At 43.0% G+C, this 27,647-nt stretch overlaps 1 protein-coding gene across 1 annotated transcript; it reads left to right on the top strand.

Moving 5' to 3' along the window:
* The first annotated feature begins 20,029 nt into the window (after positions 1-20,029).
* On the top strand, positions 20,030-20,401 carry LOC136491733 (uncharacterized). Its single transcript, XM_066487985.1, has one exon. It carries the CDS (start codon positions 20,030-20,032, stop codon positions 20,399-20,401), a length of 372 nt encoding a protein of 123 aa, XP_066344082.1.
* Positions 20,402-27,647: the final 7,246 nt, after the last annotated feature.

The raw sequence follows: 27,647 nt of genomic DNA, 5'->3' as shown, positions 1-27,647 counted from the left end.
TAGGATTCTTCCCCTATAATCTTAGTAGAAGTATTATTCTATAATCCTACTAGAAACTCTCATTGTAAACCAACTAGGATTCTAACCTCCTAACTATATAAAGGAGGGAAGGGTTCCTAGGGACGGGCGACTTTTCAGACAACACAACACTTTACAATCAATCCAACGCAAAGGCTAACGCCTACTGGGCGTAGGGCGATTACTCGATCAAAGATCGAGGGTCTGAACTAGGATAAATCGACTGTCTCTTGCGGTTACCATCGAGTTCTGCATACGCTGAAGCCCGAAAATACTGCCCCAGGGACCCCCATGGTAGGCTATCGGTGGTGAAACATCGACACTTGTAACATATTTGAGGCCACATTTTTGTGCCAATGATGTCTACATGACTGTTGGATGTATTAGGATGTAGCTCATATGTTTACTTTCTGTGTCTTCTCCTTGTTGACAACCAACTTATCCATTTGGTTCCAAACAAGAAGAAGGCATCAAAAGCAAATCAATGCTTTGTGTCCATCATTCACATGACTGAGGCCACTAATTAATGTCTAAGCTACACATGTTGCTACTGATGCCAATGATGATCACTACCACTTGTTCACTGACATTCTACTTGTGAAAACTGAGACAGGCTATTTGGGTTGTGCAGATTTGAGATGAGCCATCCCTGCTATGTTGTGTTTGATGGCAATGAGCTAAGAGTTTACTACAACTAGCCTGATTGCCATAGACAAGTTCATAGGTTTTGTGGTGCTTGTTATAAAAAGTACAACTCCTATGAAGAAGGAATTGTTGCCTTCAATTCAAGAACCAACTCAAATCTAGCCTTAGCTCATGATGATGACTTCTATCTTCAAAACCCAATAGCTACTCCACCCTCTTCGTCCTTCAAAACTATTGTAATTGTAGTCCTCTTAATCTTTGTCTGTCTACTATGAAAGAAGCTCTGAGCTCATGTACCAATTGTAAGTGTGATGGTTAGACTTGATTTAGCTAGAATTGTAATGGTTATAGCTCCATTAACTGCTACTCTAGTTTGAGTTATATATCTATGTGGTGCTAGTCTAAATTTAGATGAGGTCATACCATAAAAATTGTTAATGGTTGTTAAAGTTGCACTTTGGTATAAGTTGTGGACTTCACTGATGGATCTTTGTTAGATTATTTTCCTCCTTAGTGATCTCATTACTGAGCAAGCTCTTATCCTACTACATGCATACTAATGAAATGGAGGAGGCCCCAACAAGAGGAACACACTGGCTAGCCTCATGGATGATGTCTTTGTCGAGATCCTCCATCGCCTCCCCGCCCGCTCCTTGTTCTACTACAAATGTGTCTATCACTCCTGGAAATACCTCATCTTGGGCAACCATAAGTTGACGCCCCAGACTATGGCTGGCTTCTTCTATGATGGAATCTATGGCCAAAGAAACTGCACCAGCATTACCGGTATTTACAACTCCTTGTCCTTCTTGCCCTTCACCATGAACAATATAGCTGTCTCAAATTGCTACAATGGCCTCATCCTATGCTGGTGCCTTGGGGCTAATGGATACCGCTATGTCGTCTGCAATCCAGCAACCCAGGAACTGAAGGTATTGCCGCCTAGAATCCATTCTGTTGGTGAGGCTCGATTGGGGTTTGATCTGATAGCCTCCTCGCACTTCCATATGTTTGAATATATGGAGGAGGATGGTCAGTGCGTGGGTGTGGACATCTACTTATCTAAAACTGCAGCATGGATCTTTAAGGAATCTAAATGGGGGCAAGGAGGCTGAGTGGACATTTTCAAAATCAGCAACTGTGTTTCTTAACGGTTGTCTACACTATATTGGGTTCTACGAGGGTTACCATCGTATACTTGCTGTGGATATGTGTTGGTGGTTCTTAACTCACATTTCTACCGCTAACATTTCAACAAAATAAAACAAATATGAAGACCAAAACTTAGAATTAGGGTTTAAAACTCACATTTTCCATGAGTTTTGGTATATACATGTTTTGCAGGCACAAGTATGAAAATTCACCAAAATGTGCAATCAAGAAGTCATATTCAAGCAAAACATATGCAAAAGCCCAACCAAACTTCAACTTCAGGCCAGAATACCAGCGTGGGAGAGATCCAGGCCTAGCCAGCAACCCACCAGAGCAAGGCAGTGGCGAGTGCGCTAGCCCAGGGTATGGCCGCACCCATGGTGCAGGCGCACCGCCCCTAGCTCTACTCGGCCCCACCTTGCTTAGGTGATGCATTCAATGCTGGGGGAGGCGGTTGCATGTGGTACTCTCCTAAAATATGAGCAAACCAATCTCCTCTAAGCCTGTATAAGAAGACCCCCTCCTCATTCCATGGAGCATCATACACATTTGGAGAAGAATAAGAGGGTTACACACATTTCCATTAGGTTCTACCTAGACTAGTTAGGGAGTGAGAGAGGGAAAGAGTTAGAGGAATAGTGGAGTAGAGGTGTCGTCTATTTCTTGTACTCGGCGAGCCTTGTACATCGGGTGGACGGAGTGCCAGATTTGTTGGCTTGCTTCTACACTTGTACCTCTATAAACATCGTGCTACTTGGAGTAAGACATTTGTGTTCATCTTTTGGTTTGATCCCTTAAGTAAAAGTTATCATTGTTACTACTTACTTGCGGGTTCATCGTCTGTCCTCATGACAGGTGCTCTAGTAGAGGACTCCTGATAAAGATGGAAGTTCCTAGCCAACGCTAGAGTAGTAGCAATTTGCATAGACATGGTGTCTAAGCTACACATTACCTTCATTTGCCTCGTATCCCACGGTTAAGGGGTAGGCGGTAGGTGGAGAGAGGTTTGTCCGTCCTTCATAATCCCCCACATTCAGATGTGGTGTAGAGCTATAGACCGGCCTTGCATGGTAGACCAGGTGTGATTCAATGCCCGAAGTGAGTCTATAGTAGCAAAGTTATCTTTACTTAAGGTTTCTACCTTTAGAAGAACCTCACTACCCAAGTTACCCATTATCTTGTTCTCTTGGGTAAACTAGCTAAGAGACTACTTACACCTCTGTTCCTTTGGGAAAATACAATACACTAAATACTTCCAGGTGAAGTGCTACAATGGTACTTCCATGCGCTTGCGGACTTTCCAACTTACGCTAAGAAGCACCAACAAGCATTTCTGGCGCCGTTGCCAGGGAACGATTGTCGTTTTAGTCTTTGAACCTAGTTTGCATGTGTATCCTTTGTTTTTACCTTTCTTTTCTTTTTACTCTTTTTCAATGGAGCGGCCTACCATTCAAAACCTTTTTGCTCCCAAGGGCGAGTTCGTTGAACCTCCACAATCCTCGAAGCCAATCACAACTTCTAGTTACAAACTCCGCCCTAGCTTTGAAGCCATGGTTCAAGAACAAGCCTTCTCAGGGTTGGATTATGAAAATCCCTACCACCACTTAAGGGAGTTTGAGTAGCTCTATGCTTGCCTTACCATTTTAGGCATCTCACAACTAACTCTTTGATGGAAGTTGTTTCCTTTCTCGCTTGATGAGAGGGCGAAACAATGGTACGCCCACAATGTAGGGAAGGTAGCTGGCGATTGGGAAGAACTAAGAAATAGATTTTGTCTCACATTCTTTCTTATATCTTGAATCGCTGCCCTACGACAGGAGATACTCAACTTCCAACAAAAAGAGAAGGAATCCATAGGTGCAGCTTGGGATAGATTCTCAATTTTAATGAGATCTGGCCTAGACTTGTCTATACCCAACCATGTGCTTTTATAGCATTTCTGGTTAGGGCTTAGCAAGGAGTCGGCCCTATAGCTCGATATAGCTGCCGGAAGTTCATTTACCCATAAAACCACAGCGGAAGGAGAAGCTCTCCTAGACTGCATTCTAGAGAGCACCCCTCCGCTAGAACCCCTCCTTATAGAGCTCGAGCTGAATCATGAGGAAGTCTCTTTGGTAGAGGCTGAACCCATAGCATCTTTAGAGAGACTCTCATCCGAACTAGAAGAACCAGAGGAAGGTTCCCAACCTTCGGATCTTCTGTATTTCGAGGATGAATTTTTCAAAGATTTTAGAAACACCTCGAAGTACTGTTGCCAGAAGAGGCCACCTATTCCTATCACTCCACATGAACCTTTAGACGATGCTTTCCTTAAAGAATCCATCAAGGAGTTGACTGCTTTAATAAGAGTGAGTGGGTACATGAAGTGGAGCACTCTTCTAAAGAAATTCAGATTCGGACTCCTTCTCTACCCATTCAATGTAAGGTTTTTAGAATCATGGTGGACCTTCTTTATAATCCCATTGTCAGAGCAAATCTTATGTCTGCTTCTTTCGCACGCACCTACTTAGGTGATGAAGCACTTGCTCCAACATCTAAGCATTTCAGAGTCATCCCACGTTTGAGCCTGAAAGGGCTTGGCATTCTCCAGAACATAATAGTTCATCATAACAATGTGGAGATGGCCCTAGATTTCCATGTCTTCAAAATCTAGGATTTTGACATCATGATAGGGCATCCCTTAGAAAAACTTATCATGGAGCCTCCTCCATTAGGGACACTGGACGTAAAGCTAGGCAGAGACATCTTTACCATTCCTATCACTCAAGCCAAAAACTCAGTGGTAGAATCTCTCCCCCATCTTGACCTGCCCATGAAAGTTATGTCGGTTTTGCCCTTTGATTGTCCTGAATCATCCTTAGAAAAGGATGCAAAAATCTTCATAGAAGAAGAGGATGACTTAGGAGAAACCATAGACCTTCCCACAGAGGAAGTACTAGCACAACCTCCGGTTGAGCTAAAACCCCTACCCACCGGTTTACGTTATGCTTTTGTAAATGGCTACAAAAACACTCCTGTAATCATTAGTGATAAACTTTCTAATGAGGAGACATCCAAACTCATCGCCATCTTAGAAAAGCATAGGTCATTCTTCGGGTATTCCTAGCAAGATCTTAAGGGAATTAGCCCAACTCTCTATACCCGTCGCATTCCGATTGACCCTGCAAGCACACCATCATGCGAGCCTCAGCGTAGGCTCAATAATGCGATGCGGGAAGTCATGAAGAAGGAAGTCCTCAAACTTCTTCATGCTAGGATTATTTATCTCGTACCACATAGCAACTAGGTTAGTCCTATCCAAGTGGTTCCCAAGAAAGGTGGCATGATGGTCATTGAAAATAATAAAAATGAGTTAATCCCGCAACGTACCATCACAGGGAGGAGAATGTGCATTGATTACCAAAAACTCAATGTGGGAACAAAGAAAGACCACTTCCCACTACCTTTCATTGATGAAATGTTAGAGTGGTTGGCGAATCATTCTTTCTTCTATTTCCTTGATGGGTATTGGGGATATCATCAGATTCCCATCCCCCCCGATGATCAAAGCAAGACGACGTTTACATGGCCGTATGGAATGTACGCTTATCGTAGAATGTCGTTCAGGTTGTGTAATGCACCCACATCATTCCAATGGTGTATGATGTCTATTTTCTCAGACATGATAGAAGAAATCATGGAGGTTTTCTTGGATGACTTTTTAGTATATGGAAAAACCTTTGACCACTGTCTAGAGAATCTAGACAAAGTCTTATAGAGATGCCGAGAGAAGGACCTGGTACTTAATTGGGAAAAGTGCCACTTGATGGTCCATGAAGGCATCATTCTTGGGCACCTTATGTCCAAGAGGGGGATTGAGGTAGATAAAGCCAATATAGAAGTCATTGAGCAACTACCACCCCCCATGAACATAAAAGGGATCCGTACCATCCTAGGTCATGTAGGGTTCTATAGGCGGTTTATCAAAGATTTTTCACAAATTGCTAGACCTCTCACGAACCTATTAGCTAAGGATGCACCTTTTGAGTTCACAGATGAGTGCTTGACTGCTTTCCACACTCTCAAGAAAGCACTCATCTCAGCACCAATCATCCAACCACCCGATTGGTCGCTGCCGTTCGATATCATGTGTCATGCTAGTGACTATGCTGTTGGTGCGGTCCTTGGCCAAACCAAAGATAAGAAGCATCACACAATCTCATACGCTAGCAAAATGCTGATAGGAGCACAGCTTAACTACGCTACCACAGAAAAAGAGCTCTTAGCAATCGTTTTTGCTATCGACAAGTTTAGGTCTTACTTAGTGGGTGCAAAAGTTATCATTTATACTAATCATGCTGCACTAAAATATTTACTCACTAAGAAAGACACTAAACCTAGATTAATAAGGTGGATTCTCTTACTCCAAGAATTTGACCTTAAAATAAAAGATAAAAAGGGAGTAGAGAATACAGTTGCAGATAATTTGTCGCATATGCAGGTCACTAACATGCAAGAACTACCAATTAACGACTTCTTACGCGACAACATGCTACTCAAGGTGACGGACTCCAACCCGTGGTATGCAAACATTGTAAATTACATGGTTTTAGGCTATGTACCACCGGGCAAAAATAGAAGAAAATTACATGTCAAAAGTCGACGTCACCTTTGGGATGATCCGTATCTGTACCGGGTCTATTCGAATGGCCTACTGAGAAGATGCGTGCCAACAGCAGAGGGACTACAAATCATTGAAAGATGCCATGCAGCACCATACGAAGGCCATTATGGAGTATTCCGCACACAAGCCAAAGTCTGGCAATATGGGTTCTTCTGGCCAACGATGTACGAGGATACCAAGGAGTTCATTCGAAGGTGTCAAAAGTGCCAATTCCAAGGAAGCATCAACTCTCGCAACACAATGCCCCTACAGTAACCCTTCAAATAGAAATATTTGATGTATGGGGCATTGACTTCATGGGGCTGTTCCAAAAGTCCCAAGATTGTGAGTACATCATCATCATTGTTGACTACGTGTTGAAATGGGTGGAAGCACTACCCTGCCGAGCTACTGACACCAAGCATGTAAGGAAGATGTTTCATGAAGTGATCTTCCCCCGCTTTGGAACACCAAGGATGGTGATAAGCGATGGGGGATCTGACTTCATAGACAAGACATTCAGAGCATTCCTGAGAGAGCTAGGAGCCAAGCACAATATTGCCACTCCATACCATCCTCAGACCAGTGGCCAAGCTGAGACCTCAAATAAACAAATCAAAAACATCTTACAGAAAATGGTCAATGAGATGTGAAAAGGATGGAAGAACAAGCTTCCTGATGCACTCTAGGAATACTGGATAGCTTACAAACCCTCATCAGCATGTCACCATACCAGCTGGTCTATGGAAAAAGTTGCCACTTGCCTATTAAACTTGAACATCGAGCTCACTGGGCAACCAAAAGCTAGAATATGGATGTGAAGCTAGCCGGCAAAAATAGACAAAAACAAATAGCCGAGCTAGAAGAATGGTGAGAGAAGGTGTACCACAGTGCAAAGCTTTATAAGGAAAAAACCAAAAGATGGCACGATCACCGAATCAAGCTCAAAGAATTTAAGCAAGGAGACAAGGTCTTGCTCTTCAATTCAAAGGTCAAACTATTCGGTGAAGGAAAATTGTGAAGCAAATGGCAAGGACCGTACACCGTCACCAACACTTCACCACACGGTGCGATCACCATCCAGGACGATGATGATAACATATTTAAAGTCAACGGTCAACATTTGAAAATTTTCCTTGAGCCTTCTCATAACATTGACTTTAACCAAGAATTAGATAGAATAGATTTAATAGCTTTTGATAAATTTATTCAAAACTTATGAAAAATTAAAAATTAATTTACTAACATATTCTTTCATTTACTTAAAATATAAAAATTTGCTTTATCTTCTTAAGCAAGTCATCATGGTGAAAAGACCTTTATGCCCTCACTAGACAAACCATGATTCTTGCTCAATCTTGCTTGATACATGTTGATCACATGATATTCCACTCTTAATTACAAGATCATGTGAAATTTGAATTTTGAATACCCTTGATTAAACTTGATCTAGTGCATCTTTGCTTTATCACGCTGTGATCCTATTGAATCATAATCCGACACTAGCATCACTAGGATCCCCACGTATGCATGTGCACCCTGATGAAATCCTAGGCTAGGAGGAGCACCTATGGGTGTGGGCGCACCCATGGTGCGGTCACACCAACCCTAGCTCTGTTGGCCCCTAATCTTTGCGTGCATCTTCTTGATCCTCGGTGTATCATAGCCATGATGGTGCTTGGTTTGTTTCCATTGAGATAGAGGGCTGAGCTCCTATATAAGCTACTCCATAGCCTCTCCTCTCCTCACACCAAGCTCCAAGCTTTCTTCTCTCCCTCCACTTAGCACTCATGTCCTAATAGCTCAGCAAATGGCCAGCCATGCCCTCGCTTTGTACACAGCCTCCAGCTCCACCTACAACCTTGATGAAGTGCCACTATCCATCGACTTAGAGCCTGAGAGCTCCTATGGGAGGGAGGAAGCAAGGCTCATCACCAAGGCACCACTCGCTATCATGCCAACACCATGTTTTGCCATGAGCGGTGGTTTGAGCCTCAAGACCAAAGCGCGTTCCAAGGCACCCCAAGGAGGCGCTAAGGAGAAGAAGACGGCGCCCACATGACCTACCACCAACACAATCGGCCTCAAGCGGAAGGCACCTGAAGTTAGCGAACCTAGCAAGCGCTCTGTTGTAACACCTTCGGGCAATACGGTCTCCCGCTCTAGTTTGTCCTTTCAAACCGCTAGGCCTAGTCTCTCCTAATCTGTGGTAGGTATGCATAAACCCGAAGGAGGGTATGGAAAGGTGCTCATGCGCAAACCGGCCAAAAAGATGGAAAGCAAGCCAGCTTCATTAGGAAAAGGGTCAGAATCCTCCGGCGCGCCCCTTAGGATCAAGATGATGATTAAGCCTCAAATTAGAGGGCAGCCTGCAGGATTTTTTAGTGAAAGTGAGGATGAGCAACCATCCAAGGGTCCTACGCTCGCCTCACTTAGTACTAGCAACAGAAGCCTGCACGAAAGTATTAGGAAGGCCAATGATCGTATTGCCGAGAGTGTTCTAAAAATAAAAAAAACTCAGCGATGAGATCAATGAGCTTCGCCGCGGCTTTGGAGAAAAAGTTGCTAGGGTAGCAAAAGCCGCAGGAGTAGAGCATGCGCTTAACCAACCTCTCTAGGCCACTACCCGTTGTAAGAATAAATTAGGCGCATCATTTCCTTTCAAGTTTTCATTCCTATCATATTTGAATTCCATCATGTAATGCGTCTACATTTTATAATTGAATAAAGCTTTTATTATTAGAAATATTTGTTGTACTTGTTTTCTTTTCTTTTTGTTATCATAATAAGAACAGGTATGAAAACAAGTGTGGGGGAAGAGCCACACTCACCTCCGACTCAGTTGCACCAAAGGTGGTCCAATTCAAACTCGGTTTGTGCAACTCTCTCTCTCTCTCACTCCATACTATAATAAAGAAGCTTTAAAATTGAATAAATTTTAAAATGAATCAAAGTGACTATGCTCCATCTCCATGTCTTCCTGTGATTAAGAAGTTTGCATACTTTTTATTTCTTGCTAAAATTCCTAGCAACTTGTGAACACTTATTAGTAGGGAACCCATTTTATCTAAGTAATTGACGAACGAGATATAGTAGGATGACATGACTCTTGCTTAATTCTTGCAAAGTACTTGGGATTTATTTTACAAAACAAAAATTCAAATAGCATGTTCCTTGAATGACATTTAAATACCTACCAAGGCCATATATGATCTTACATGACAAAAACTTCCATATATGCCTCTTACTTTGTGTTAAGTTTGGTCAAGTTTTGTGACCCCGTTGAGAGATGCTTCATGCTCACAAGATCAAAACTCACGTACACGCGACAAATAAACAACTATTCCTACACTAGGAATACGCTAAAACATGTTTTCATCACCACCAAAATAAATACTCCATGCTTTAAAATATGATCTCTCTAACATATTTCTAGAAAGAGACAGCAATGCTATGCAAAAAGGCTGAAAAAGAATGGGACACATGAAGGTCCCAAAGTATAGAAAAAAAAGAGAGGGACACAATGAAGGTCCTAAAAGTATTTTAAAAAATGATGATCACATGAAGGCTCATAAAGAGAAAATAAGCTAGCCATGTCTCAAAATAAAAGCTAGAAAAAGAGATCATATCCAATAGAGGAGTATATTTCCACCAAATATTCCGCACACTTGCACTGTTTTGATTTAAGAGTATGATGCTTCTCTTCGGAGTGGTCCAGGATTTAACTTTACAACAAATGCAAGGTAAGAGCGCCTCATAAATTTTCATTCCTACCTAAAAACTCCATATAAGCTTATTAGAAGTAGGATGATCAAAAGAGAAGGCAAAACTTCAAAATAAGCCTTGGTGAGGAACCACTTACAAACTTTGAGTGACTCGAGAGAATCATTCAAGGAACAAAAGCTATTTTTTATGTTTTCAAAATCATACAAAAACCCATGTTTCTAAGCAGGGAAAGAGTAAGAAGATTTGAATCCAAGCTATTCCATTTTCAATTACCAAGATATTTTGGTAGACATTGGAAGTTCATAGGTTCAGGTGAAGCTTGGAATAACCTGTATGCAGATTTTCAAATCAAGGAGATGAACCCGCTTAGTCCTTAGAACTTTACTTGAGGACGAGCAAAGGACTAAGTGTGGGGGAGCTTGTTGGCGGTTCTTAACTCACATTTCTACCGCCAACATTTTAACAAAATAAAACAAATATGAAGACCAAAACCTAGAATTAGGGTTTACAACTCATATTTTCCATGAGTTTTGGTATATACATGTTTTGCAGGCACAAGTATGAAAATTCACCAGAATGCGCAATCAAGAAGGCGTATTCAAGCAAAACATGCAAAAGCCCAACCCACTAGAGCATAGGAGCCATCTAGGCCTAGACAGCAACCCACTAGAGCAAGGCGATGGATAGTGGGCTGGCCCAGGGTGTGGCTGCACCCATGGTGCAGGCGCACCGCCCCCAGCTCTGCTCGGCCCCACCTTGCTCAGGCGGTGCATTCAATGCTGGGGGAGGCGATTGCATGTGGTACTTTCCTAAAATATGAGCAAACCAACCTCTTCCAAGCCTATATAAGAAGACCCCCTCCTTATTCCATGGAGCATCATACACATTTGGAGAAGAAGAAGAGGGTTACACACATTTCCATTAGCTTCTAGCTAGACTAGTTTGGGAGTGAGAGAGGGAAAGAGTTAGTGGAATAGCAGAGTCAAGGTGCCCTCTACTTCTTGTACTCAGCGAGCCTTGTACATCGGGTGGACAGAGTGCTGGATTTGTCAGCTCCCCTCTACACTTGCACCTCTACAAACATCGTGCTACTTGGAGTAAGACATTTGTGTTCATCTTTTGGTTTGATCCCTTAAGTAAAAGTTATCATTGTTACTACTTACTTGTGGGTTCATCGTCCATCCTCATGATGGGTGCTCTAGTAGAGGACTCCTGATGAAGACGGAAGTTGCTGACCAACGTGAGAGTAGTTACGGTTAGTATAGACGTGGTGTCTAAGCTACACGTTACCTTCGTTTGCCTCGTAGCCCAAGGTTGAGGGGTAGGTGGGCTGGTGGTGATAGCCCTCTCTGTCCTTTATAATCCCCCATGTTTGGATACGCATAGAGCTACAGGCCGACGTCGCTTGGCAGACCAGGTGTGATCCAGTTCCCGAAGTGAGTCTATAGTAGCAAAGTTATCTTTACTTAAGGTTTCTACCTTTAGAAGAACGTCAGTACCCAAGTTACCCTTCATCTTGTTCTCCTAGGTAAACTAGCTAAGAGACTACTTATGCCTCCGTTCCTTTGAGAAAATACAATACCCTAAATACTTCTAGGTGAAGTGCTACAATGGTACTTCTGTGCGCTTGCGGACTTTCTTGCTTATGCTAAGAAGCACCAACAATATGGAGGGAAAGGCATGGAGGAAAATTCCTAATAGGTTGCGTGTTTTTTCATGCTCCATCCATCAAGCTCAGGGTCACTTGTGTCAATGCACTATTGGTGGTCGCATTATGTCCAAGCTTTCAATCTAGATCCTTGAAGACTATGGTACTAATAATAAATGGACATTGAAGCATACTATCAGCCTGCATAAGTTGTTTGGAAAGACTAAGAAACAAATAGGTTACTTTGATTTTGAGTCATGCTACACAGCGGTTATAGTTCACCTAGAATGGAATTTGATTTTCTTTGTTAGGGTTGGGGTGGAAAGAGTCATCATCACATATAACATGGACAACATAAAAGTTCATGTCATCCCTACACATTACATTCTATATGGTAGACATGACATCCTGCCAGAAATCATCGGCAGACCTTACTATCTTCCCTATGTTCCGTTGTTCTCGGAGTAAGAGTCATTAGCAATGTAGTAAATAAAGCTGCATTTGATGTATCTCTCTGTCATGATATGTTTAAATGGATCAATGTTGTTTGAATGTCTATGGACATGTTAATTTCCTCTTGGATGGATGTTGTCATTATTTTGCAGCAACTTTAACTTGTTTGTTATGTAAGCTAAGGTCTGTGCAGTGTGTCAGACGCGTTCAAACCTATAGAAGATGAACTTTCTTACGTGTGCAGTAACATTTCAACACCAATGGCTCCTCTTTATTCCAAAAAAGCACCAATGTCTCCTCTGTAGTAGTGATATATTAACCGCCATGATCTCTTCTGCAACTCTGCTTGTTTTCCTTCCTTCCCCGAGCCCTCCCATTCCCACTGCAGATCTAAAATTGCCAGGAATGTGCAGTTGCCTTCTCCAAGCCTACTTCACTATTAGCCACCACCATGGTGAAGGGCGAGCCTTTTGCAAAGTGTGCATGGGAGGGGGATGATGCCGTGCCCATGGTGAAGGAGGATGACGTTGTGCCCATGGTCAATCAAGATGAAGCTCCGATGGATCCCTTTGGAGATAGAGACCATTGGGTCATTGGCATCATGAGTAAGGCTTTCTTGAAGATCAGGCATGTGCTACAAAACACCGATCTAGGCACCCTCAACCCACCTTAGGAGGAAAGGTGAGCAGTTACATCTTCATTTTTCACCAACTCACCGATGTCCTGGAAGAACTACTAGCCTACCTAAACAAGAATCACGTGGACAATGTGGAGTACATCCTCACCTACTACCAAAGCCAGATAGATGGCTTTGACACTAGTATCATGATGTAGGGAATCAGCACCACCCACAACACCGAGAAGCACTAGCACAACCTAATTCGTGTCAATGCTGAGCAGGTGGCCAACTGCATCACCGCTGATGAGCAAAAGGGCCTCATGGTTATAGAGGAGGAGGACGACAACGTTGATACCAATGACGAGGATGAGGACAAGGATAGTGATACCAATGACGAGTAGAGAAGTAAATAAATTTCCATTTGATGTATCTCACGTTGCATTTGATGTATCTTCCTTATGTTGGGAGTATGGATGGAGTACATGTTGCTTATATTGTTACTCTTCCTTATTATGTATCTTCCCTTGCATTTTATGTCAGACGTGTTCAAATGTACAGAGGTTTTGATTTGTGAAGTCTGATTTGCATGTCTGTGTTTACTTTTGTTGAACTTTGTATTAAGTGAGTTAAACTCTGTTGAGCATGGTGTAGATCAGGTCCTTTGGTCAATTGGTAGAAGTTTTATAGCCCCTGTTGGTTGGTTTTGCCTGTAGGTTTCTTTCTGGTACTCTTTTCTGATCTGTAGTATGGTAAAAATGCATAACAGAATTCATCCAATCAAGTCTCATGTCAATGTATTGCCTAACGGAGGAGCTATGTACTGTATAGTGTCCGATGAGATCAAATGTGCAACATTCGGACTTTCTTGCAAGCGCAGTAAAATATGAGAATGAAGCGAATGCGGTAGGAAAGCTGGACACAAGAAGTGAATTGAGAAAAAGAGCTTTTGACCACCATGACACGCTAGAGACTCGAATGCCTGGTGCGGTTGTGATAGGTCTTTTCTATACTTATTTCACTCCAATCCAAGCAGTCACGGTAGTGGAGGGGTAGACTGATTGCTACGACACTCTACTATCCTATGAGATCAAATACGCAGTGGCCGGACTTTCTTGCGTTCGTAGTAAAAGTCAACAGCTTTGGCTCCTCCGTTCTGTATTAGATTGAGGCGAGGCTTGTTCAGATGTACTCCTCACTGCTTGGTTCTTTCAAGTTCAACAAATTTTATTAAAGACGCAAGTTGGCTTTAACAAAGATCAAAGGCACTCATGAATGTTTAGCAAATTAAGTTTCAGGAGCTCTAGAGAGAGAAGGCAATAGGTGTATAACCTTCCCTCTCGCCCTTGTCTCTGCTGCTATAGTTTGGGGTCCTCGACCATCGCATGATTGAGATGTTTGCTTGGGTGGGTGGTGGGGCTTTGCCCCATCACATCAATGTGATGGGCTAGAGGGTGATGTCCCCTACTATAACAAGCTGTTGATGCCACCCATGCATGCGCTCCTACGCGGGAATGCAGGAGCACGTTGTTCGGGTAGTCAAGATTTCAGAAGGCTAGACCTTTTGTGATCCTGTGAAGTATAAAAATTTTGAATAAAAATAATCTTTGATGCATGGTTCTTGCAAGTTCAACAAATCTTATCAAATACACAAAAATATGATGAGTTGGGTCCAACATAGATCAAAGCCACTCATGACTACTACTACAACTAATACAAATTGATCGAGCGCACTCTGTAGGCAATAGTTTTACTCATAGCTCTATACTGTATAGTGTCCGACGAGATGAAATGTGTTGCATCAGACTTTCTTATGAGCACAGTAAAATATTAAAGTGAAGTGAATGCAGCAGGAAAGCTAGACACAAGAAGTGAATTGAGAAAAAGAGCTTCTAACATGCTTGTGACTTGAATGCCTGGTGCAGTTGTGATAGGTCTTTTCTGTACTTACTTGATTCCAATCCAAGTTGTCACAGCAGTCAAGGGGTAGACTGAAGAGTGAAGAGTGAGATGTGTCTGGCTCTGTCATATTTGGTCTATCAACGATAAAGTCACCGTGAGTTCATTCCCAACTACTTGCATCACCATTACTTGTACTTCTCCATCTTCGACTGACCTATTTAACCCAGGTCTGGATGCACCTGTTGGGCTCAATCCACATAATCTTGAATCCACACACTCGTGAGGCAATCATCTTTCTTCATCGCCTAGAGGTGCTTTGTCTTCCTCCTTGCACCTCTCATGGCCTAGAGCCCGTGAGAGGTTCAAGATGGAGATAAAGCACCTCATAGGGATGCTAGTGTTTGGAGAAGGCCTTCAAGATTGGGTGCTTTAGATTTCATAATCTTGTTGCATTTGAGCATCGAGATGTAGATCTGCATCCCTCGATCCTTAGAGGTAGCAAGATTATGGAATATAAAGCACCTCACTAAGATGTTGGTGCAAGTTTTGTGAGGTGCTCCTTTTCCATCCTTTGCGAGGTGCTTCCATTGAACAAGAGATTGACCTTGATGATTATAGATCTTCTTACAGATCTTGTGTTAACAGAAGATCTGTAATCATCTGGTTCTCTCCTGTTCTGGGGCTCCATACTCGATTAGGGGTGCTTCAGGTTTGCTAGGTGCTCGTTCTTCAAGATTGGGTGCTTAGAGCATCTCCAAGAGTACCCAATATTTTCTTCCCAAAAACATGAACTTTTACAACTCCTAATAAAGTATTGAAAGGAATAAAGAAGGCAATCTCCAAGAGTTTCTAATAATTAGCCAATTAGTTGTGTTATTAGTCCATACCTATCTGTATGGTAGACGTAGCATCCTGCCAGAGTTCATCAGCAGACCTTACTACCTTCCCTATGTTCCCTTATTCTTGGAAAATTAGTAGAGGAGTAAACAAAGTCCATTTGATATATGTCACGTTGCATGGTGCACTAAAGTCCGGCCCGTGTTGTTTCTCAGCGGCCGGACAATTCTGCGTGCCGACCCAGATTTAAAAATGGGGTCCAAACTTAAAATTGTAAATGACACAGTAACAGGCATCATAGGAAAATAAGGAAAAACAAGACTTGCTCGTATGAACTCCTGCAGAAAGAAATCTACAGTGAAAAGTAACCAATAGGGGCTAGACCATGCTCAACTGAGTTTAACCCACCTAATACAAAGTGCAACAAAAGTTCACACATACATGCAAATAAGAGTTCACATATTTACAAGGGCGTCGCACAGATCAAACCTAGTCATGACTACTAGTACTACTGATACATCCCATAGATCAAGGGTCCAGGCAGGCGTGCAGGATTTGCTCCATGTTCAGCTTCGCTAAGATGTCGTTGGCGGCTGGTCGGAGGCTCTCGATGAGATCATCGATCTCATTGTCATCTGATCCTTGTGAAAAACCCTGCTCCACCACCCGGACATTCACCGCCTCACCAAACTAAAGCTGGGCAGCGGCCAGCGCCATGGCAGCCACTTGATGAATAGCTTCGGACACCACAGCCACCTTGTCTTCTCACGCCTAGGTGGCTTCCTGTTGGGCCACGATAAGTGCGGTGCACGTTGCCATCACGTCACCGAGCAGCATGTCAGCGTGTAGCCTAGATGCACACAACAACGCTCGGACCTCGTGGTAATGCTTCAATAACTTATGATATTTTTCGTTGCCTAAAGATTCACCCACTTCAGAACCAGAGGACTATGCGGGGACAGACAGGCTCGGTGGCGGCGAACGATGATAGGACGACTCTCTAGCACCACCAGGGGAAGCCCCATGATCGGGGGCGGCGCCGCCATGGAGGAATCGCTGCACAATGCAAGACAAGTTCAAGACCAGATGATAAGGGGGAGAGCGATCATATTTAGAAGGCAAACAATTAACCAATCTAACCAGCGCCGCATAGCACGGAATCGCTGGTGGCTGCCCCATCAGTGATCTAGCTGTGGTTCATCGCTAGCGTGCGATGCTGGGCAATCTTCTAGTTGAGGGCGATGGGGAGAGCAATGGCAGTCTAGGAGATGGCGGGCGAGAGCACGACGGGAACACCGGTCTCCCACGACTGGACATCAATGTCGCCTCCGCTAACACCGAAGCAGGGTGCACCATCAGCCCCACCTCCTCCGAAACAGGGAGAGCCAGTACACTAGAGGAAGTGGGGACTGGAGTCAGGCAACTCTTCATTGAGTAGCGCTTCATGGGCATGACATTAGTGGCAAATGACGGGGAGGCGGAGCTCAGGTCTTTGCGAGCCGAGGCAAGGGTTTTTTGCGCAATGCAAGGTGGAATCATACAATGGGAGCGAGGCTAGGCTTTATGTATACATAGGGCAGACCTTCTCTATGCTGTGAAGTATACAGGCTTTATGTAAACACAGGGTGGTACTTCATGTATCAAGATTCTTGATTAAGCTCATTGTCAGGTTTGGTATAAAATGTTGTTCTATTTGCATGATTCGACGAGATCTTTTGTGATGTTTTGGATTGTACTCGTGTGATTGCATTCGCATGAATTAGATAAGATTATGTTCAAATTAGTGTGATCTTTTATGTCATAGATGTTGTTACTATTTCCTATAAAGTTAGTCAAACTTAAAATTGTAAACGACACGGCAACAAGCATCATAGGAAAAAGAGGAAAAACTACGAAGTATACTGTTCAAATGTACAGAGGCTCAACTTTATTACGCGTGCAGGGGTGTATGTTCATACGGAAAAAATATGATCAGCACTAGCAGACTTTGAACAACAAGATACATATATAGTTGATGTTGTTGCCAAATTAAAATAAAGTCACCAACCAGATATATATATACAAAGATGATTAACACAACTTAACATGCACTAATTTAGAATTAATCTACCACGCTGATGTGAATAACTTATAGCACTCCCGTGATCCAACACTCCTTGCTGCAAAACCTAGCCCACAAGTCCCATTCTTTAAATCGACAGGCTAGCCGCAACCGTCGCTTGTGCAATGCCCGTTCTAGGGAAGAACAGGGCAAAGAATGGGCTCTACATGCTATGGCACCATGTCCTGCAACCTCCAGTACACGTGTTTGTGGCACCACATATAGGTCTGGTTCTTCCATGGCAGTGCAGCTGGCCCTGCTTCATCAGCACCTTCAAGCTCCCTCGATAGGCACCAGGCAATGTCATCATTGCTGCCGCTGGTATTAGACCTATAGAGCACGATAGCGAAGATGTACATACCAATTTTATGGCCTGCCTTGGTGGAGTGCTCAAGCCATTCAATCAGTGGCATCAATGACCTACAGGTTTCCATGAAGACAGGATGTAAGCCAGTGAGGAAGTAGGCCTCCAGGTTGCCCACGCTGGCCAGCCTAGTGGTGAGTAGGGCGTGATAGTCACCGTAGTAGTAGTGGCGCTCCTAGAAATCTTGACGTTGTAGCACCGAGCATAGTGGTATGCATCGGCCAACTTTGGTGGTGCTGCACACCCTGTGCATGAACGAGTAGGTTGCCTGTAGGCTGGTAAGATTGTCCTTGGGGGCATATGACTGTTCAGCGACTTGGCCAATGATGTCCGTGGCCAACTCCACCGAGAGCCGATCCATCACAATGTAGCCGAGGAAGAAGCAGAGTCAGAGCTTATGCATGACGAACGACGATGGATGCGGCATCGGAGCAGAGTATGAAGGCATGACTACGACAAGGCAGAGAGCGCTGGGGAAATAGGGCCGACGGTTTATGTAGGCAGAGACTCCGCGTTCTTGAAGCATCGCGTATACCGTGTAAACGTGTCTCGGGGAAGTGAATCATCCAATGCGACGGTTCTTTCTCAAGGAACCAAATAGTGCCTTGCTCGTGTTCCAAGCATCCATGTAAACGTGTCTCGGGAAAGTGAATCATAGCAAATCTTGTGTTAATAGAAGATCTATAATCATTTGGTTCTCTCCTATTTAGGGGCTCCATAGTCGATTAGGGGTGCTTCAAGTTTGCGAGGTGCTTGTTCAGGGGCTCCATGTTCCCTTATTCTTGGAAAATTAGTAGAGGAGTAAACAAAGTCCCATTCGATGTATGTCACATTGCATGGTGCACTAATGTCTAGCATGTGTTGTTTCTCAGCGGCCGGACAATCCTACGCGCTGACCCAGACTTAAAAATAGGGCCTAAACTTAAAACTGTAAATGACACAGTAACAAGCATCACAAGAAAATGAGGAAAAATGAGACTTGCTCATATGAACTTGTCGTTGCATGGTTCTTGCAAGTTCAACAAATTTTATCTAATACATGCAAATAAGAGGAGAGTAGTGCAATCCCACTACTCAATGTCATCCAACTACTACCAATACATAATAGTTCTAACTACAGATGATTAACATGACTTCATACTTGAGAAAAGGAGGTTTTGACCACCATGACATGCTTGAGACTTGAATCCCTGGTGCGGTTCTCTTTCTGATATGTAGTATGGTAAACATGCATAACATAATTCATCTTATCAAGTCTCACATCGATGTAATGCCTAACGGAGGAGCCACATAGCTACTCAAATTATACAGCACATGCAAGAAAGTCCAAGCATTGTAAATCTAACCAGGACGGACACATCTCACATTCTACTAGAATATTCCCAACACGTCTAGTATTGGAAACTGTTCGACCAACCCCTGGAATCTAGGATGACATTTACTAGAAGCTGTCTAAGGTCCTCTACATTTGAAGCGATTCACTTCAAATTCCATCTCGTAACTATCCCCCCATTCATCTTGTAGCTATTTAACACCACGTTCCCTTCAAATCATCCATGCTCCAACTCCAAACCAATTCAAATCATAGCTACAAACTAAGACACTAGACCCATAGAGTAGCCATCGCCATGAGCTCCATTGAAGATCCTGCTGCCTAGTTTTCCACTTTCAAACACCGCATCAAGTGTAGAACGACGTCAAAGAATATCTTCACCATCAAGGATCCATCTAGCAGGAGCGTCCTTGAAGCATCGTTCTCTATGACCCTAGAATGCACAGTGACCAAGACCCTCAAAGCCAGCGGTCACTGGTAGCTAGTGTACCTCCTGTATGAAGGAGGCAGCGCCACTAGGATCTTGAAGGCGAATCAAGCTGTGGGCATCCCCAGCGACCAGGAAGGTGTCTATGTTGTCCTCCATGGCTTGATGAGGACATTCACATGGCTGCAGCAACTCAACCTCACCGATGAGCAGTGGGAGGACATCCTTCCTGAGCCTATCATTCCTAAACTCATGGCCCTGGTGCACGAGGCATGCTGGGATGGCTGCATCGCCCACGTATTCCACCGCAAGTGCATCACCAAGCTTTGGGTCGATGAACAGTTGAAGTTCATCATGTCTGAGGTGCTCTTGATGCTCTGCACGGAGGTAGAGGCGGCACCAGTGGGGTGTCAGGACTACAACATCTGCCTGGAGGAAGAAACATCTAATCCTATGGCTAGCTATGGCCACGCATTCCACTACAAGTGCATCCCCAAGTGGTTCGATTGGAGATCCACCTGCCTGATGTGCCGATGAGATTTATCTATGTATCTTGACCTGGCAGTGCAAAGATTCCTCTCACACTTCACCAAAGAGGATTATTGATTAAGCTCATTGTTTTATGTTGTATAAAATACTTATTATGCATCATACTCCTCTATATATATTTGGTCAAAATTCAAAATCTTTGAGTAAATCTCCGCTCCATCGCTCAAACCACTGTGATCTCATCCACAACTCCGCTTGTTTTATTTCCTACCTTCGCGGAGCTCTCCCATTCCCTCTACAAATCTAAGCCACAAGGAACATGTGGTTTCCTTCTCGTAAATGTGCTCAACGTATAAAATACATGACCTCATCCCATCAGGTCAGACACCCAAGGCAACAAAAAAACAAATAGAAACCAACTGAGAAAACTTCATCCACTACAGCATCTTCACTATCCGAGGCATTCAAAAAAATAGTAGGCAGACTTTTTTGCTTGTTTAGTAACATTTCAACACCAATGGCTCTTCTTTTTTGCATTAGACTAAGGCTAGACTTGCTCCTCTGTTCAAGGTTCTAGCAAGTTTAACAAAGTTTGACATAGACATGCAAATAACACAACATACTATATTAGCAAGGGTTCCTACTACATGAGCTCAACACATACACTACATGACTTTATGCTATCCCACAGATCAAAGCTAGTCATGGCTACTACTACTACTACTAGTACTTCTGATATAGGACAATGAACAGTACCCAGAGCACACAAAATCTCAATGTCGTTGAATCGGTTTGGTCTTGTTGAGATAGTTGAGGTCAAAAGGACTTTCGATCAAGTTGAGACGGTGAACCATCTTCAAAATGATGCAGTCTTCACTAACATCAACACTATAGTTAGAGAGCCAATGGGCATCCACAATAGTGCTACAAAGCACAAAGATTTCTCTAGAATCATGGTCTTCAACAACTCTGGTAATGGGTTGTTGCCCAACAACCGCACGAATAGTAGCTTCAACAATTAGGCATCACGCGGCTCGTTCATGTACACGACGCCCCCAAGTCACAAGCAACCTGTTCTGTTCTCCTGGCTCCATACCTAGTTACCAAAACACATCGTTTGTTGTAGAGTACACATCCGTGGTATGGTAAGTAGTTGCCATTTGTAAACATGATTTCAGTTAGAACAAATGACAATCGAGGAAAGGGGGGAGCATTGACGTTAGCAGACACAATAATAAGTTCATACAAATAGTATGGTTTGATATGAAGCACATTACCTTTATCTAGATCCTAAAACCACCAGGGAACGCGATTGGGAAAATGCAGACGGGTGAGGGAAGGGGGGAGCAAGCAGATTGATGCAATGCTATCAGATGAGGGAAAGGGGGACGCTCCATTCTTATAGACCTTGCATGGTTGATGAGAGTGAAGTGAATACGGTAGGAAAGCTAGACACAAGAAGGAATCAAGAAAAGGAGCTTTTGACCACTATGACACACTTGAGACTTGAATGCCTGGTGCGGTTGTGATGGGTCTTTTCTTTACTTTTTTTACTCCAATCCAAGTACTCACAACAATCAAGGGGCAGACTGGTTGCTACGACATTCAAAACTGATGACCCTTTATATTGTGTCCTATGAGATCCAATATACAACAGCCAGACTATCTTGCGTCCGTAGTTAAATTCAATAGCTATGTCTCATCTGTTGTGCATTAGATCTAAGGCGATACTTGTTGAGATGAACTCCTTGCTGCATGGTTCTTGCAAGTTCAACAAATTTTATCAAAGACTATTGATACGTGTTTGGTTCTTGCAACATCAAAGCCACTTATGACTACTAGTACTACTGATACGTGTTTGGTTCAACAAACTAAGGCACAAAGCAACCCTTGCGTGGTTGCAATGAATGAATTGAATGCATGAGGAAAGCCTCTGTAGTTATTTCACTCCAAGCATTCACTGGCAAACTAAAGAGTGAAGACGAGTTGCTCTTGCTTCTGTAAGCAATTTCTCTTGCTTGGTTTTGTAGAGCAGCAGCTAGCTAGAGATGGCTACATGGTTTCATAGGTCCTGATCGTCTGCACTCGCTCGGCTGTGGCTGAAGATGCTACTTCAAATCCAACTACCTTACTAGTACTTCATGCATGTAGCCACAGTCGGTGCAGCTATTCTTTGTAGCATAGCCGATCTAGCAAAAGTTCTAGTCACAGGTTAGTATCAAAGTAAAATGTCTGGGCTGGTCAAATTTACACGACTCAGACTATGAGGCGTGCATACGATTTATAAGAAATACGTAAATGTCATTTCATCAATATTGTACTTGTCTATATATATTTGGTCAATAGAGTTTAACCCACCTAATACTAAGTTCAACAAAAGTCCATTTACATGGATATTATTACAACAAGATAAACTAAAGAACATCACAATTGTCTCCAGTGAACATTGAAAATACAAATCAGAACATCAATGTTACGAGATACTTGAACATCACACCTATTTTAGAAACAAAGACCAAGGGCATATCTCTAATGCCATAGATACTAAATGTTAACATCAATTGACCATGTTGCTACTGCTCAGTTGAAAGGAACTGCATGAACTTCACCAATCTCTGGATCATTCGGACGGATTGTAAGATAACGGATATGATGAGACAATACTTTTGCACCACGGAACTCATAGCGGTATGAAAACATAGTATGGAGATTTGCATTTGAATGAACCACAACAAACACATAGGGTCCTAGATGATCCTCAGCAAGACTGTAGTTTCGATGGCCAAGAACATGATAAACAACTACAGAAGCAATGTACCACCTACTGTAAAAGTTAGAATGCACTACAAGCACTACAACCCTTGTTTGTAGGCCATGGCAAACACGAAGCTCGTGGAAGACATAGTGAGACATGTCCCAAGAATGATCATAGTTATCCATGATCTGTGTAAAAAAGAAAACAATATGCAAAAAAATGAAGAACAAAGATGCCTAATAGTAGGGTGGAGGACAAAAGCTTTGGGATGGAACTAAAGCAGGAGCTCTAGAGAGCCTTCCTCTTGCCCCTTGTCTCTGTTGTTATATAGTTCACGGGTAGTGGACCACCCCATGACCCACACGCGTGCGGCTGCGCGCCCACGACCCCACATATACGGTGCAAGAGTTGACACGATCTGTATTTTGTTGTTTCATCAAAACTATGATCTGACCTGTCAAGATTTCTTTAGTATCGGACTGTCTTAGGCCCTGTTTGGATGGACTGTGACTAGTTAGCCATGGCTAAAGATAGCCAACTAAGAATCAGCCAATTAGTTGTGTTATTAGTCCATACTTTTTTGTATCATGAACTAATTATTGGGTTCTATAGATTAGAACTAGTTGTTAGCCCCTGGTAGTCGGGTCAATGGACTACTTGGATGGCCCCTGTATTTCATAGTGATCCGGATAGTCTATATTTTGTAGTGTCAGACTGTCTTAGGGTCTAGAAAATTTCAACATCTATACACCCACGTCCTCCGATTAAAAAGGGCAAACATTGTTAGTATAACCACTTACGAAATGACCAAAGGACCTGAGCTACACAACGCTCAACAGAGTTTAACCAACCTAATACAAAGTTCAACAAAAGTTAACACATACATGCATGCAAATAAGACTTCATAGATGGTCGCCCCATAGACCAAACCTAGTCATGACTTGTACTACTGATACGTCCCATAGATCAAGGGTCGAGGTGGGCGTGCAAGATGTTGTCATCCACATTCACCTTCTTTAAGACGGCGTTAGCGACCGGCTCAAGGCTCACAAACAATGGGGACATACTTGAGCAATGGAAAGTACAACACCGACTACGACTCTAGTGTGGAGGAGGACAATCTAGAGTACTGGTGAGTCGGTGAATCACAAGAGCGCTAGCTAGGAGGAGGATGCTTTAATTTTTTTTCTCTTCTCTGGAAACTCAAAGCACATTAGAATCCACGACTACTTTTTCTAGGATGAGAAATCCATGGGGATATCATTTGAATAAACCATTTAGTTTTTTTAGAGGGTTTTCCATCCCTTGGCATGCCTTCCCCTTGCTTCCTAATTATAGGCCTAAGTTCAAACAGCCGCAGATGCAGTCACACACACAAAAAAATTGCCAGTTGGAGCGCAATAAGCTGCAGTGAGCAGGTTTATGTTTTCTTTTTTTGGTAATTTTTAGGTGTCAAATTCATGGATCTTTTAATTGTTTATTATGATCCACTTTTAGTTTTATGTTTATTTATATCATGAAAAAATAAAAAAGGCAACAACTAAGGCCTCCCAAAATTTCGGTATCTGCTGAGCAGATGGGGCGGTATGCCCGCCCAAAAAATTGATTTCGCACCGCGCCGAGCATTCCTGCCAACACGCACCGAAAATTAGATTTCTTTCTTTTGCCCTCAGCATGGAAAATAGGTTTAACATGCCATCGATTTTAGACAAGGGCATTTGTGGTAATGTGATGGCCACATAAAAGTGCAAAGAGTCGCCGTCTCCGCCTCCATCTCCATTCTCCAGCCGCACTGTCTCTCCTCCAGCTCCAAATCCTAGTCCCATGGCCTCCTTTTCCACTCTCAAGCTGCCCCCTCTGCCATCCCACTATGGACCCTAGGTGCCATCAGAACAGCAGCTCAACTCCCTCTCCACTCTCTAGCCACACCCTCTCTCATACATTTCTAAACCCTAGCCAGAGCTAGATCCCCTTCGATTCGTCGATAGCAGGTCGATCAGCTGATGGTGGAAGGACCGCCTTGATGATGGTACAAGCCAAATCTAGATCCCCTACCTAGCTCAGCACCTATCACGACTAGCTAGATCTGATCCCTAGCTAGAGCCAGATCTAGAACCCCTTGGTCAACGCCGGCCGCACCAGCTCTGTGACCGTGATGACAGGATGGCAGTGCCGACGACAAAGCAAAGCCAGGGAACATGAAGGAAGAGGTACCCAAATTCCTTTTATGATGTGTGCTCTACTATAGTGGCTGAACCAAGGATATGTAGATAGCGATGGGGTTACATATTTCCTATAGTTGAGTATAGCTGACATGTGCTTTATTGGATTAATGACTTCTATATAAGCTGTAGTTAAAAGTTAGGTGCTTATTTGCATACTCTTGCTCTATTGTGTTGACATTCCGTAGAAGCTTTAGTTAATAAATGCCTTTGTAATCTAGATGAACATCCACTAACTGCTTATGAACGAGCACATGATGCACAAATTGCAAGGAATCATAGAAAGATGGAAGAACTTAGAATACGACACGTGGGCCCAAAACCTATGTCTCCAAAGGCAAAAAAAAGTTAAGCACAAAGGGTAGACACGGTGAAGATTTGGAATATATCCCCAAACTAGGGGAGGTAGTTGAGAGATTTGATGATACAGATGAAACATATTCAGATTTAGAAGATGAGCTAGTGCCCCTATCAATTGAGGTACTTGTTCTATCTTGTATTTAGTTCAGAGGGGGAGGGGTGTAGGTAGCCATGCAATGCTTTACTGTTTGGATAGCAATGGAATTTGTACATGCTTGCTGCTTAAGTTTGTATCTCTAATTTTAGTGTCTGGGTCGAAAAAGTCATAGAGGAGGCTCTACCAGCAAGACAAAAGGCAGTGATGCCATGAGTCTAGGGCGAAGGCTCTCCAAGCAAGTGAGGTCAACACCACCAGAAGAGGCTACTCATGGATTTTGTACTTGGAGGTCTTCCGCTAGCAAAAGGGTTGAGGTAGCAGTAGTAGGTGAACATAATTCTCCATCACAATGCTTGGAGACATTGGTCAAGATAGCACCCTACATAGCCCTAAGAGAGACTCCTCATAGCCAGATGATGATAGCCCTACTGAAGAGGAGCCCTCCCAGCAAACTCCCGTCTCCCCCACCTGTAGAACGATGAAAGTTGCCTAGGTTGGTATTACCTTACAGATGTCTATCAATCAATTTGCACTAGCTATTTGATATTCATGTAACTTTTCTAACAATCTAAATGTATGAAAACTATGTAGTACCATTACCAAGAAGAGCAAGGAAGCCGAGGCCTTGAACTCATGGAATTATGCTTGACAAAATGAGCAAATCACTAGGAGGAGTGAGGATGCACATCTATGTTGCCGAGGGGAACAAAAGGCCACATGATCCAGTACAAGCTGCCAAGTTTACCTCAGAGGAAAGTGTAGTAGTTAGGAGTGAAATACCAATTTTGATGCATTGGAAACAATACAAGGGGAAGAGGCTCGGCACCGTCTATTGCAAATGTTTTGTGGAGAGGCTAAATGTATGTATGGGTATCCCCTCTTGACATAACTCTGCTTTGAGCAACTTTAACAGATTTACTTTTCATTCACACTACTGTGTGTAGGGAAGGCTGCGCATTAACGATGCTCACTCACAAACAAAAGAAGCTTGCTAGAATGTAATGTAGTCTGCGGTATGGCAGGAACGCTACAGGTTGAAGAGAAAATACTTCAATGGTGTCCCTACTAATTAGATCCATATGACCTCTCCTATCTTGTCCATGAACAATGCACAGTGGTGTGAACTTATCAAGATTTGGTCTAGTGCTAAGAACAATGTGTCTGAACCCATCAATTTCCTATCTAGTCTTGCTATGGTCTACTTGTGCTGTAGTCTAACTCAAATGAAGCTATAAAAAACATCTGAGAAGAACAAGCGAAACCATGCAAAAGTGAAGTACCACCAGGCTACAGGATCTCGCTTTGATGTTTTCCATATGCAAAAATTTGTAAGTGATGGTTGTGTTTTATTGTTACTCTTACCTTTGTATGAATATAAACCAAAACTCATGTGTAATGTGAATAGAAGGAGAGCAAGAGAGAGCCAGCAGAACATGATCATGGACTTGAAGAAGAAAATGGTCCACCTGATGAAGATATTAATGTTGTGGAAGTCTTTAGGGACTTCCATACCAGTAGGAAAAAGGGTCTGAGCGATGCTGCAAGAGCACTAGTTGTAAGTACCTTCTTTTGCTTCCCTTAAAATCTACGGAAGCCATTGCCATAAAAGAAGGAAACGTAGCAGAAGCCTAGTGTTATGGAAATCTACTAAAGCTTATGTAATCTCTATCAGCAATAGGCTGAGGAAGACCTATGCATTACTTGTTATGAATAAATCTCTTGGGTTTTCAACTGAAGTCCTCTTACACTATCTGTAACCTAATGTTTTACTGATTAAATTTTATAGGAAACTATGCAAGCAAAACCTGTTGTTGATGGGCAGCAACCAATTACTAGTGCTGATGTTGTTTGCAAGGTCCT

The sequence above is a fragment of the Miscanthus floridulus genome, chromosome 11 (genome assembly GCF_019320115.1).
Source record: "Miscanthus floridulus cultivar M001 chromosome 11, ASM1932011v1, whole genome shotgun sequence".
In the NCBI taxonomy this organism is placed as follows: domain Eukaryota; kingdom Viridiplantae; phylum Streptophyta; class Magnoliopsida; order Poales; family Poaceae; genus Miscanthus; species Miscanthus floridulus.
Note: the sequence above shows the minus strand (reverse complement) of the source record. Positions and strands in the feature narration are given on the sequence as shown.

What these genes read in the sequence shown, in the direction of transcription:
- LOC136491733 (XM_066487985.1), top strand. Translation starts at nt 20,030, where the DNA reads ATGAGGACATTCACATGGCTGCAGCAACTCAACCTCACCGATGAGCAG.